Here is an 11,909-nt window from a genome sequence, read left to right as displayed (position 1 = left end):
TTTCCTCAGCCTCAGTTACCCATGTAAACAATATAGTTTGTTGTGACAGCTTATGATTAAACAATTTGCTGATGCAGAGGTCTGTATACACAAAAAGAAAAAGAGGACTTGTGGCACCTTAGAGACTAACCAATTTATTTGAGCATAAGCTTTCATGAGCTACAGCTCACTTCATCGGATGCATGCAGTGGAAAATACAGTGGGGAGATTTATATACACAGAGAACATGAAACCGTGGGTGTTACCATACCAAACCTAGGGTTGTGAGTTCAATCCTTGAGGGGGCCATTTAGGGATCTGGGGCAAAAATTGGGGATTGGTCCTGCTTTGAGCAGGGGGTTGGACTAGATGACCTCCTGAGGTCCCTTCCAACCCTGATATTCTATGATTCTACACACTGTAACGAGAGTGATCAGGTAAGGTGAGCTATTATATATTTAAATAGAGTGTTTCCCTCCCCACCTGTTTTCATGAGTTATTTGCACCAAGCTCTGGTGCTTTTATTAGAATGAGGATGTGGATCCAGTGAGCACAGTTTTACTTAAACATTTTAGAACCAAAATGAAACGCACACTGCGAAACACATGTAATTTCCAGTCCCCTCCTGCAGGATTTTCCCACGGCGGTGGGAGGAGCTTAGGTGATAGGCCTGCTAGATCATGATCTGTGTGATATAGATAACGTCCCTCCTGGAAATGAGGGGCAAAAGGCAGAGGCACAAATAGGAACAGGCTTTAGGAAGAGGTCTGGTCTCTGATGATCGCTAACACTGGATCCCACTGCATATCACCGTCACTTGCTTTTCAAGATCTAGGAGTCTTTGCTGTGAGCTTTACATGCATCTGTGTTTTTTAACCTGTTCTTAATGCTTCCAAATGGCAAACGCTTCTGAAAAGAAAATCCATACAGAAGGAGCATTCATACAGGCTGCTTTCTGCATCGATGAGTTCCAAGAATGTGCAGAAGTATAAGCAAAAATGAGATTAGCTTGCATAACACAATGACTAAACAACAGGCCCTGGGTGCCCCACTTCTTTAAAGGGGAAACCAAAAGGCTTTTTACCTGTTAAGGTCGCCAGGATATTGAGTTCTTCCTGCAAATGTTGACAGCATTTAATAATAGTGAACAAATATATAATAATAAATAATACTGCTTAGCACTTGGAGTGATTTTGTCTTCAAAGCTTCACAAGTATTAAGAAATTCAACTCTTAACAGGCAGGTGAGTTCTATTATCCCCATTTTACAGAGGGGAAAGCTGAGGCAGAGGGGTTAAGTGACTAAACCAAGGCTACAGAAAAAAATCAATGTCAGAACTGAAGACACAACCCAGGTGCTCCTGGCTCTCAGTTTTATGTGCACATCAATAGACAACACCTTCCTTTTATAGATTTGAAGCATTATTAAGAGCTACTTGAGCCCCTGTGCTGTGTGGACTGAGCTGACTTCAATGGAGCTCTCTTTGGTGGTGCAAGTATCTGGTGTCAGGGGGCTCATGGCAGAACCATGGCCTTAGTTTTGACAGAAAGGAACCAAAGAAAAACATGTCTCAGCTTCTTTGCAGCACGCAGCTCAAAAGACCTCCTGTAGGGTTAGATCCTGCGGTGTTCAGCACTGTCAAAGGGAGCTGAGGGCCCCTTTCCAAGGGTAGCCAAGACACACTTACAAAGTTGAGCCCGTACTTGGATTAGCATCTTCAGCTCATATTGCGAAAAAGCTTGAAATCCTGCCATCTAATGGCCCAGAGAAAAACAGCCACCTACGTCTGTCCTGCAAAATTGATTCCCCGTCCTCTCCCTCTACCCAAAAGACACCATCAAACAAATCATTCCAGACTAAAATACCGAGTCTTCGGATTGAGCTGGAAAACAGATCAGTGAGCATTTCTGTTATTTCCTGTTTTTTGCATGTTGCTTGTCATCGTTGATTGATTTGCAAAGTAAATGCAAAGTAATGCACATTGGAAAACATAATCCCAACTATACATATAAAATGATGGGGTCTAAATTAGCTGTTACCACTCAAGAAAGAGATCTTGGAGTCATTGTGGATAGTTCTCTGAAAACATCCACTCAATGTGCAGCAGGAGTCAAAAAAGCGAACAGAATGTTGGGAATCATTAAGAAAGGGATAGATAATAAGACAGAAAATATCATGTTGCCTCTAGATAAATCCATGGTACGCCCACACCTTGAATACTGTGTGCAAATGTGGTCGCCCCATCTCAAAAAAGATATATTGGAATTGGAAAAGGTTCAGAAAAGGGCAACAAAAATGATGAGGGGGTATGTAACAGCTGCCATATGAGGAGAGATTAATAAGACTGGGAGTTTTCATCTTGGAAAAGAGGAGACTAAGGGGGGATATGATTGAGGTCTATAAAATCATGACTGGTGTGGAGAAAGGAAATAAGAAAGTGTTCTTTACTCCTTCTCATAACACAAGAACTAGGGGTCACCAAATGAAGTTAATAGGCAGCAGGTTTAAAACACAGAAAAGGAAGTATTTCTTCACACAACTCACAATCAACCTGTGGAACTCTTTGCCAGTGGATATTGTGAAGGCCAAGACTATAACAGGGTTAAAAAAAAACTAGATAAGTTCATGGAGGATAGGTCCATCAATGGCTATTAGCCAGGATGGGCAGGGATGGTGTCCCTAGTCTCTGTTTGCCAGAAGCTGGGAATCGGCAACAGGGGACGGATCACTTGATGATTACATGTTCTGTTCATTCCCTCTGGGGCACCTGGCATTAGCCACTGATTGAAGACAGGGCACTGGGCTAGATGGACCTTTGGTCTGACCCAGAATGACCGTTCTTATGTTCTTATTTTCTCTTTGGAAACATCCCCCCAATATGTCCAGTCTGTATTAGATTTTGCTCAATTTTGCATTAGATCCAAAAGGCCATTGTGGCTTTTCCATCCAATTTACTGTATTTATGACTTTATTATTCAATCCTTGAATGGAGTGTTGAAGTGAAAGCCTCACTGTGCAGCCTTGCTCATGCCACTCCTTCATTTGCATCCTACTGGACGCCAGGCAATTAATCCTTCTACAGTTCATTATTTATTCACTATCAAGACTTAGCAACAGCAGATCACAGAGCCAAAATATTCATCCCCTTATTGCCTTCCATGGTTTTTTCACATGATTTCCATTTCATTGCATTGTTAATGTGCAGCGTCAGTTACGTTAGTTGGAAGGCAGTTATGGAGTGTCATCATTATTTCTCAGCACTATTACATCTGAAAGACAGAGATTTTTCAGCTGATACTTTATAAAAAAATGTCTCGTCTTCCATTGTAACTCCTGGAAATAGAACTCAGCCAAAGAGAAATATCTTCATCAGGGCTGAGTGCTGCATGGGAACATAAGGCACAAAGCAAAGTGACTGTTCTCTGGAGAGACCACCTAGGGAACTCAATCCACCCATGCTGCTCGGGGGCAGCTCGGAGGGGCCTGGGACTGAGCGAAGAAATGCACCAGTGGAGCTGCTACTGGATGGATCCACAAACCTAAATGCCTCCATGTAAGTAAGAGTAACAGTCATTATCCCCATTTTACAGACAGGGAAACTGAGGCACTGGACAGTGACATGACCAAGGTAACACATCATATCTGTGGCAGAGTGAGGAATAGACCCCAGGCATCCTGGCTCTGAGCCCAGTGCCTTACTCTTTACCCAACACTGATTCTTGTGGGGCACATAGAGATTCCAGCTATTATGACAAACCACTGGTCATAAGCAGTGTAGCTGTTCCACGCCAAGCTCACCGATGGGGAGGAAAGTTCTTTTGCTCAAACCCTCTTGGATCCATGCCCTGGTGTACTTTTCATGGGGACAAATGCTCAGCCCTCCTGCAATGTTACACTAGTGGACGGTGATAGATTGACAACTCTGGAGAGGAAGGTCTTCCATTTGTCCACTGTACATGCACAGCACGGGGAGTGACAGTGACCACTTTCCCCATGCTTCAATACCCCGATGGGAACCAAGCTCATCCTGGAGTGCATCCTGACCTGGCTTGAAGGTTGTAGGTTGCCAGCATGAGTAGACATGTGTCTGTGTGTATGAGAAGTTATATACCCAGCCCAGGCAGGGTAGAGTGTCAAAAACAATATTAGTGCAGTGAGTTTCCTTAGAAAGGCAAGGTGGGGGAGGGATATATTTTTTATTGGACCAACTTCTGTTGGTGAGAGAGAGACACCTGTTGAGCTACACAGAGTTCTTCTGCCGATCTGGGAAAGGAACTCCCAGCCTCAGAGCAAAATGCAAGTTTCCCTACGCACTTCCCAGATGTCACCAGTTATCCATTGGGTATATGCCTCTGATGACCTTCCCCTTGTAGATAATCCAGTGAAGTAGAGAGCAGTATCAAGCATACCTGGCTCTTGTGGGCTGGGAATTTCAGATCAGTGAGCCAGACAAGGGCAGCAAGGTACCGTGGCCCAAGGTCTTCCTCATCCCCCCATGAAACAAGAACACCCCATATAACCGCATTGAGCCTTTTAGCGGATGGACCCTTCCCCCACACAAGCTGCTCCTGGCACCCCCGTAGTGTTAAAGCCGGCTGCCCGGCGGTATTGTGGTCACATATGTCATCTCACAATCATGAATACGTCACAGCCTATTTCTGTGACTCTCGTTTTCTTTATCCCACAGCATTGTGGGGGTTATTACGGCAGATCGAGTATGCCACTGAACACAATGGGGTTAAACCATTTTAATTTTTTGAATAACAAAAGCACCAAAATGTGAAACAAATCAAATTTTAAACCCCCGCAATAACACAGCAACTGTAACCTGTTCTCTGTGGCAAGCTCAATTTTGATGTGACCAAAAAGCCCCTTAATCACTATTGATAGTCTCAGAGTAACAGCCGTGTTAGTCTGTATTCGTAAAAAGAAAAAAGAAAAGGAGTACTTGTGGCACCTTAGAGACTAACCAGTTTATTTGAGCACGAAATCTCATGCTCAAATAAACTGGTTAGTCTCTAAGGTGCCACAAGTACTCCTTTTCTTTTTTCTTTTTATTGATAGTCTGTATCGCCCTCTGCTGGAAGTTGGACTGAAGGTGGGTTACTTGAATCTTGTGAATAAGGTATTCAAAATAGGGGTGTAGAGTGAAAAACTGAACTCTCCTGGCTTGTTAGCCGCTCCAGTAATGTAATATGACTAGAAGGTGACATTCAATGAAATTAAAAGCAGCAACATATTTAGAACCAAGTAAATAATAATAAGTCAATAATGCTTTACGCAGAATAAAATACAGACCACCTATGGAGTTCACTGTGTTCGATTAATTATAAGCTATTGTTATTTCTAAGCCAAAACCAGAATCTTGGATCTCAGCACTGGAGAGGTTGGGAAGTCAGCAGGCCTGGAACGTGGCAATGGGAAAGCAGGCAGTGGTCTCAGAGGCTGGTCCCCTTCCTGCCCTTTGGGGCTGGGCCGGCAGACAGAGCTGCGGGGCTGACCACCATTCCTTTACTACAGTGGAGACAGTCACAATATTAATACTGAAATCAAGAGTATTTACATCAACTGAAAATAACCAAAGCAACATTTTAATTTGGTTCCGGCTGCACATGCCATGGTTCATGCTTTTCCTCTGCCGCCTTTAAAGCAGCTGTATTTTGCACTATCTGTGTCTTTTAAACCATGCGACGCATTTCACGGGAGGCAAACAGTCCGTCACTTACACGGGGCATATTTACATCGCACTGCACAGTAGAACAGTGCAGCTCTAACGCCACGGTGCCATGCTGGCTCGGTGCCAAATGACTGAAGCAAACCCCTCTCTTTCCGCCTTGAGAAGCCACTGCCTAGTCATTTCCGAGCCTTCGCTCCTGAAAGGCAGTGAGCTGTAAGCACAGGGGAGGAATTAGGATATTTAATAGGCTAAATGTTCAGGCTGAACCAAAAATGCTCGGTACAGACAGACCTAAACTTTGGAGGAGCCTGAAGTTCAGATCCAGATCTTCAGCCTGCAGGGCCGGTGAAAACTTACTCTCTGCCGTGCAGTCCTCTGGCGTATAAAGGAAAAGTGGGTGTTTTTCTATTGGCATGTCGTTTCCCCTTTTAAGTTAAAAATAAAATACTTCCTCTGTCTCCTCTTCAGCCTTCTGGCTGATTCTGTTCTCACACTGGTGTCAATCTGGAGTAATACAGCGGGAAGGGGAATGAATCAGGCCCCTAGTGTTTGCCTGCCTTCATAATATCCTCGTAGGAAGGAGGCGATCCAGTCCCTCTGGTGCCGACGCGCAGGGCGGGAGAAGGGCACAGGTCTGGGTTTGGAGAGTGGGCGTGCACCCCGGAAAATGCACATGGAGAAGCATCACTTACTGGGAAGAGAAAAATGGAGCTTTTCTTGGTAACCATACGCCAGCCTTGAGTGAAACCACACATGGGGGACCGAGGTGACTGGGTGGGTGGGTGTGTATGGAGGGGGGGACCTGATGATGACTTGAGAGCTACATTAGCTGGAGATATTGAAGTATCACGTGGTTCCAGTCACTTGAAAGAAAATTAGAAGAGAAATCTGCCGTGTCCATATAGCAGCTGCAGCTCAGTGCTCTGGGACCAGCTAACTACCTGTTGTGGGTTGGGAAGCTCTTAATTCAATCTGCCAACACTAGGGGAGCCAAGTGTATGGTGTGGTTTCCCCAGAGAGTCTATCATTTGCTCTCACCCCCTGGGCCAGGAAGCTACCAGGGTTTCCTCTTGGATTATCAGGGCTCACGCACTCAGTCTGACGGGACATCCTTGGGGTTTCTTCTGAGGGGTGCTCATTTAAGATCTGATCCAATGCCTATTGAAGCTAATGGAAATAATCTTAGATATTCTAAGAGACCAGCCCTGGGTGCACGGTGGGAGGGGCTGAGCACAAGTAACCCAGTGGCTATGTGCCATTGTGACAATGTTCCAATGAATCTAATGATTGTTTTAAATGCCCCATGAGATGGACATCTCTCCAGGAAGGAAGCCCAGGGCAATAACTCTCATCTGGGTGGGAGGCAAGATCACTGAATTGAATGCAGCATCACTTTACCTATGGAGTCAGTGAACTACGGCCCTGCCACTGAGTTTGGCGTGGACCCTCCAGGAGCAGGTTTAGCAATGAGAAGCCCTGCAAAGATCTAAATGGAGACTAACCACCAAGAGAATCGGAGTCACTGAGTGCAAACACGGCAAGTGTGCGCCGGGAGGGGAAGCTGCTCCGTTGTTTCAGCCAGCACTGCAGGCAGAAGAGAATCCCACAGGACAGGATCGTGGCCAGAAAGAATAAGATCAGTAACCTGAGGCCGAGACACAGACATGGAACAATCAACAACAGGTGGTAACTGCAAATGGTTTCAGAAATGAGAGGCAGGAGGCAGGGTTTTGGGAGACTGAGAAGATTTGATCTGCAGAAGAGAAGAGACCTGCTAACTAAGAGAAGGGCAAAGTTGGTCCAATTATTGAAATTCTCTTGCACAAAAAACTTAAAATCATTTATTGCAAAACCTTTTTTTTGTGTCGGGGAGAGGGGGAGTTTTTGGACCAGAATTGCACAGACTGTTGCAGCCAGTGGTCAAAGTCCCATCAGTTGCTCCTGTGCTTTGGATCATAGAATCATAGAATCTCAGGGTTGGAAGGGACCTCAGGAGGTCATCTAGTCCCACCCCCTGCTCAAAGCAGGACCAATCCCCAACTAAATCATCCCAGCCAGGGCTTTGTCAAGCCTGACCTTAAAAACTTCTAAGGAAGGAGATTCCACCACCTCCCTAGGTAACGCATCCCAGTATTTCACCACCCTCCTAGTGAAATAGTGTTTCCTAATATCCAGCCTAGAGCTCCCCCACTGCAACTTGAGACCATTACTCCTTGTTCTGTCAGCTGCCACCACTGAGAGCAGCCGAGCTCCATCCTCTTTGGAATCCCCCTTTCAGGTAGTTGAAGGCTGCTGTCAAATCCCCCCTCATTCTTCTCTTCCGCAGACTAAATAAGCCCTGTTGCCTCAGCCTCTCCTTGTAAGTCATGTGCCCCAGCATCCTGATTGTTTTTGTTGTCCTCTGCTGGGCTCTCTCCAATTTATTCACATCCTTTCTGTAGTTGGGGGCCCAAAACTGGATGCAATACTCCAGAGGATCAGATCCTCCCAGCTGGCTGGCTTTTTCTGAAAATTCAGAATTTTTGCAAAAACACTTTTCATGAAGAATTTTGCCTTTTTTTCCATTAAAAATGTCCAGCTGATCCCCTCTGCTGTCTGCAAACAGTGAAGGGGATGTGGAGAAATGATCCAGTCAGGTCAGAACACAAAATAGTGGGCTTAAGCACAGAAAATTCAGATGAAATGTGAGGAGAAATGTTCCTTGCTATCAATTGCTCTTTCCATATCTATAACTGGGTGAATTTTTTCAGTCAAATAGTTTATTTGCTGAAAAATGCAGTTTCAGGTCGAATTAGGCAAATATTGTCAGTCAAATAAAAAATGAAAAAAAATTTAAAAAGTCAAAACGGTGCAGTTCCACAATTTCAAAATGAAACCTGGCGACTTTTCGTTTCAAAATGGCATTTTATTTTTATTTTATTTAGAAATTTAGCTAGATTTTTTTTAAAAGGGCAGCAACATCCAAAAACATAAAAAAACACAAAACAAAACCCAGACCTCACAAAACCAAAAATACTTTAATTTTGGTTCTGCCCCAAATTAAATTATTTTGAATTCTTTGGTTTGGTCAGTTATTCACTCAGCTTTCCTGTCTATATGTCAGTACAGACCTTTTTTTGCCAATTCTGTCTTTAGAATGGATCAGTACTCACCAGACATACCAGACACTGAGGCTCTCCTCCTTGTAATTAACACACCTAGCAATTAAAGAAACAGACAACATGTTGGGACATGAAATCAGTTGAAGTGCTGCCCTTAACTTGAGCGGTGGAAGAACCAGCACCATTAACGAATTTATAGGAGTACAGCATTTAATTAATGGGATGTGTTTAAATGCAAATGTGTATAACTATTTTCCTTCAAATATATTGTACATCACAATCATTCTTTCTGTGTTAACAAAACAACAAAATTATACATTATCATAGGAAACAGCTCGGTATCTCCTCTTTGTATCTCTCTTTGTCTGAAGAAAAATTAAGCTCAAACAGCCATGGTTAGCATGCTTGCTATCCCTTTTTATATTAATGGTATGCACATGGTACTCTTGTTTAGAGCATCTAGATTATTTTGTGTTTTCCTTACTTTGCATTGCCTGTAAAATTCCAAATACAAAATAAAAACCGGTGAGAATGTGGAGTGTGAGTACTTACGCTTCATCAGGGTCACATTTCGGATCAGAGTCTGCTAACTGAAACACACATGTAAATCAGTCAGGGCAAATACAGTATCTTATTAGTAGAATCCTTTTATATTTGAACTGAAAAGAACCTACAGACAAAGTTGGGGCCTGATCTTGAGACTGTTACTTGTGTGAGCAGTCCCATTGATTTTGTATGCCTAAGTAAGGAAGACTAACATTTTTGATAAAGGTTCTTGGATTGGGCCCATAATTTTTTCTGTTAATGGCCGGATCCAGCTCCTGTGGAAGGCAGCAGAAAGTCTCCCATCTAGTTTGATCAGATCCTTAGTTTTCTAATAACAGCTAGGAGAAAGACATCCTGTTACGATGTTTAGTGTTAGTGGGTGAAGTATGTTTTTGCTAAGTGACATGTCAAAGTCCAAGAGCAAAGAGATACGAACAAGCATAAACAGAAATGTTTACAACACTGGCATTGATTTGTTATTCAAAATTGGTTACTGGACAGTTTCTGTGAATAATTGTGGGTGTGTAGCTCCTTTGCAAGATGTGCACTGTGAAGGTTCAATATTTGTCATTTGAGTCATTTTGGAATGTTTCTGTTCCATGACTGGAGGAATGTGCAACTCTTAGAATCAGGTCTTTGGTGTGAATCTTTGCAACTATGAATCTGAAAGTTGCTTTGAGGGAATATTTTATAACATTCACTTAAATCTGGCAAACAGTCCTGCCACTAACTGCATCTTCCAGCTTATATGTGGAAAGTGAACAAAGCAGTTGAAAAACACAATCTGAATCAAATCCATTAAAAATCTCAAATGAACATCAGTGGAAATTTTTGGACATATTTTCCAGCTCTGCTGCAGAAAACTTTCAATCAAATATCAAATTACAGTAAAATAATGGTACAGTATAAATAGAATGAGACAAATTAGATTTAGAGCATAGATAAAAAGTTATGTATAATTTGCAGATAAGTACTATACTTCGTATTTCTTTTTTGCATGTGTCTGACGGGCATATAAATTTGTGTCCTCCTTTGAGGCAAAACCGAAAAGGTCTTTTGCATAAAAGACAGATTTCTATTTGGACAGATCACATATCACATTTCTAATTAGCAGGGATCAGTGTAAAAGCTATGTTGAACAATGCTAGCAACACCCCAAACAGCAAGAAATCATCTTACAAGTCTATATAATGGGCCAATCCTGTCTGCATTGCCATTAACCTCGAAAGGAACAGAATCAGTCCCCAGGTATAACAAAAGGCCCTGTGTGTAATGAATCCTTCAGATAAAACACTATCTATGTAATTTCATGGATGATTTAAAATGAAATGGGAAACAGAAAGAGACCAAGAATTCAAAATGAACTTTTCCAGATGTGCCCTTTTCAAATTGCACTCATCTGCCACATCAAACACACATGGTAGGGCATCATTTTTTAATTGTTTGCCTCACTTCTGCCAATTATGAGGAGAGCAGGTGAAAAAAACTAAGACCATTTATCACCAGGATCACGTGTGGCTGTGAGTGCTTTTTATGGCTGAATGAAGACATGTGACTTATCTTTCACATTCTTTAAATGTCTTAGTGTGAAGCCATCACTCCTTATGTTCCTGGCACACATAAATACCTGAATAACACTGTAGATAGATAGATAAACTGTCTTCAATGAAATCCTACTAATTCAGCTGGAGACATGCACTTTCTAATTTCAACAGCCATATATTGAATAAAAGGATTCATATACTAGAAGAAAAATATCAGTACATTAGATGGAATTGGTTGTGAATATAAAATCCCAACTACTTGGCAGGCCTTTACAAATATCTTTAAAATGTTGTTATTGCCAAGTTATCCTGAGAATAAAAACATGCTCAACAGAGCCCTAAAATCAATCAAAGTCTGACCCCAGTAAAAGATTTTGTTACCTGGAATAATGTCAGACACAGGCCTCCAATTTCTGAGATCAGCCAGGTGAGACACGGAGCTTTGGGTCTCCACATTGTTAACAACAGAAACCCTTGTAAGGCTCTGTTTATAGCTGCAGCTATATGATCACATGTGGTCTGGAACGTTTACACATCCCTATAAATTGTCCTTTGAGCCATGGAATACATTATCCAATAGCTCCTTGTGACTCTGGAATAATAGCCAGGGAATGAATGCTGCTTTGCATGAACACACTCAAATAGCCAGGAGTCCTAAATGAATATTAGTTTGAGGTCGGTACCTTGCAAATGTTCCGATCCTTTTGTAGCTTTCAAAAACTCCTGTTGCTAATGCCCGGTTCCATAGTAACACAACATTGTACATTTACCTGGACCTGCTGCAAATACAGGACTAAATCCTGCAGGCCTAAGTCGCAGGAAGAGTCCTTACACAAGTAATGTTGTTGACTTCAATGAGAGAGAGAGAGAGAGAGAGAGTAAGGATGGCTGGCTTACATCAACAGGGGGAAATCATGCTTGCTTGACTCATGCAGATAGTTCCATCAGCTTCAGTGCATCAGCAGAATAGAGTGAGCAGGATATGGCACAGAGGGCTTATTTTTGGATACATATTCCTCTTTTGTTTGTATGCTTTGGGCTTTGGAGCTTTTATCCTTGTAC

At 42.6% G+C, this 11,909-nt stretch overlaps 1 protein-coding gene across 1 annotated transcript; it reads right to left on the bottom strand.

Moving 5' to 3' along the window:
- Positions 1–3,010: 3,010 nt before the first annotated feature.
- On the bottom strand, positions 3,011–11,375 carry TMEM207 (transmembrane protein 207). Its single transcript, XM_074962860.1, has 5 exons — positions 11,229–11,375; positions 9,310–9,347; positions 8,809–8,853; positions 7,159–7,301; positions 3,011–6,347 (listed from the first exon to the last, which is right to left on the bottom strand). The coding sequence occupies exons 1-5, from the start codon at positions 11,301–11,303 to the stop codon at positions 6,199–6,201; spliced, it is 450 nt and encodes a 149-aa protein (XP_074818961.1). The 5' UTR covers positions 11,304–11,375; the 3' UTR covers positions 3,011–6,198.
- Positions 11,376–11,909: the final 534 nt, after the last annotated feature.

This window comes from Natator depressus, chromosome 9 (assembly GCF_965152275.1).
Source record: "Natator depressus isolate rNatDep1 chromosome 9, rNatDep2.hap1, whole genome shotgun sequence".
Classification (NCBI taxonomy): domain Eukaryota; kingdom Metazoa; phylum Chordata; order Testudines; family Cheloniidae; genus Natator; species Natator depressus.
The sequence above is the reverse complement of the archived record's forward strand: the minus strand, read 5'-3'. Positions and strand labels throughout refer to the sequence as shown.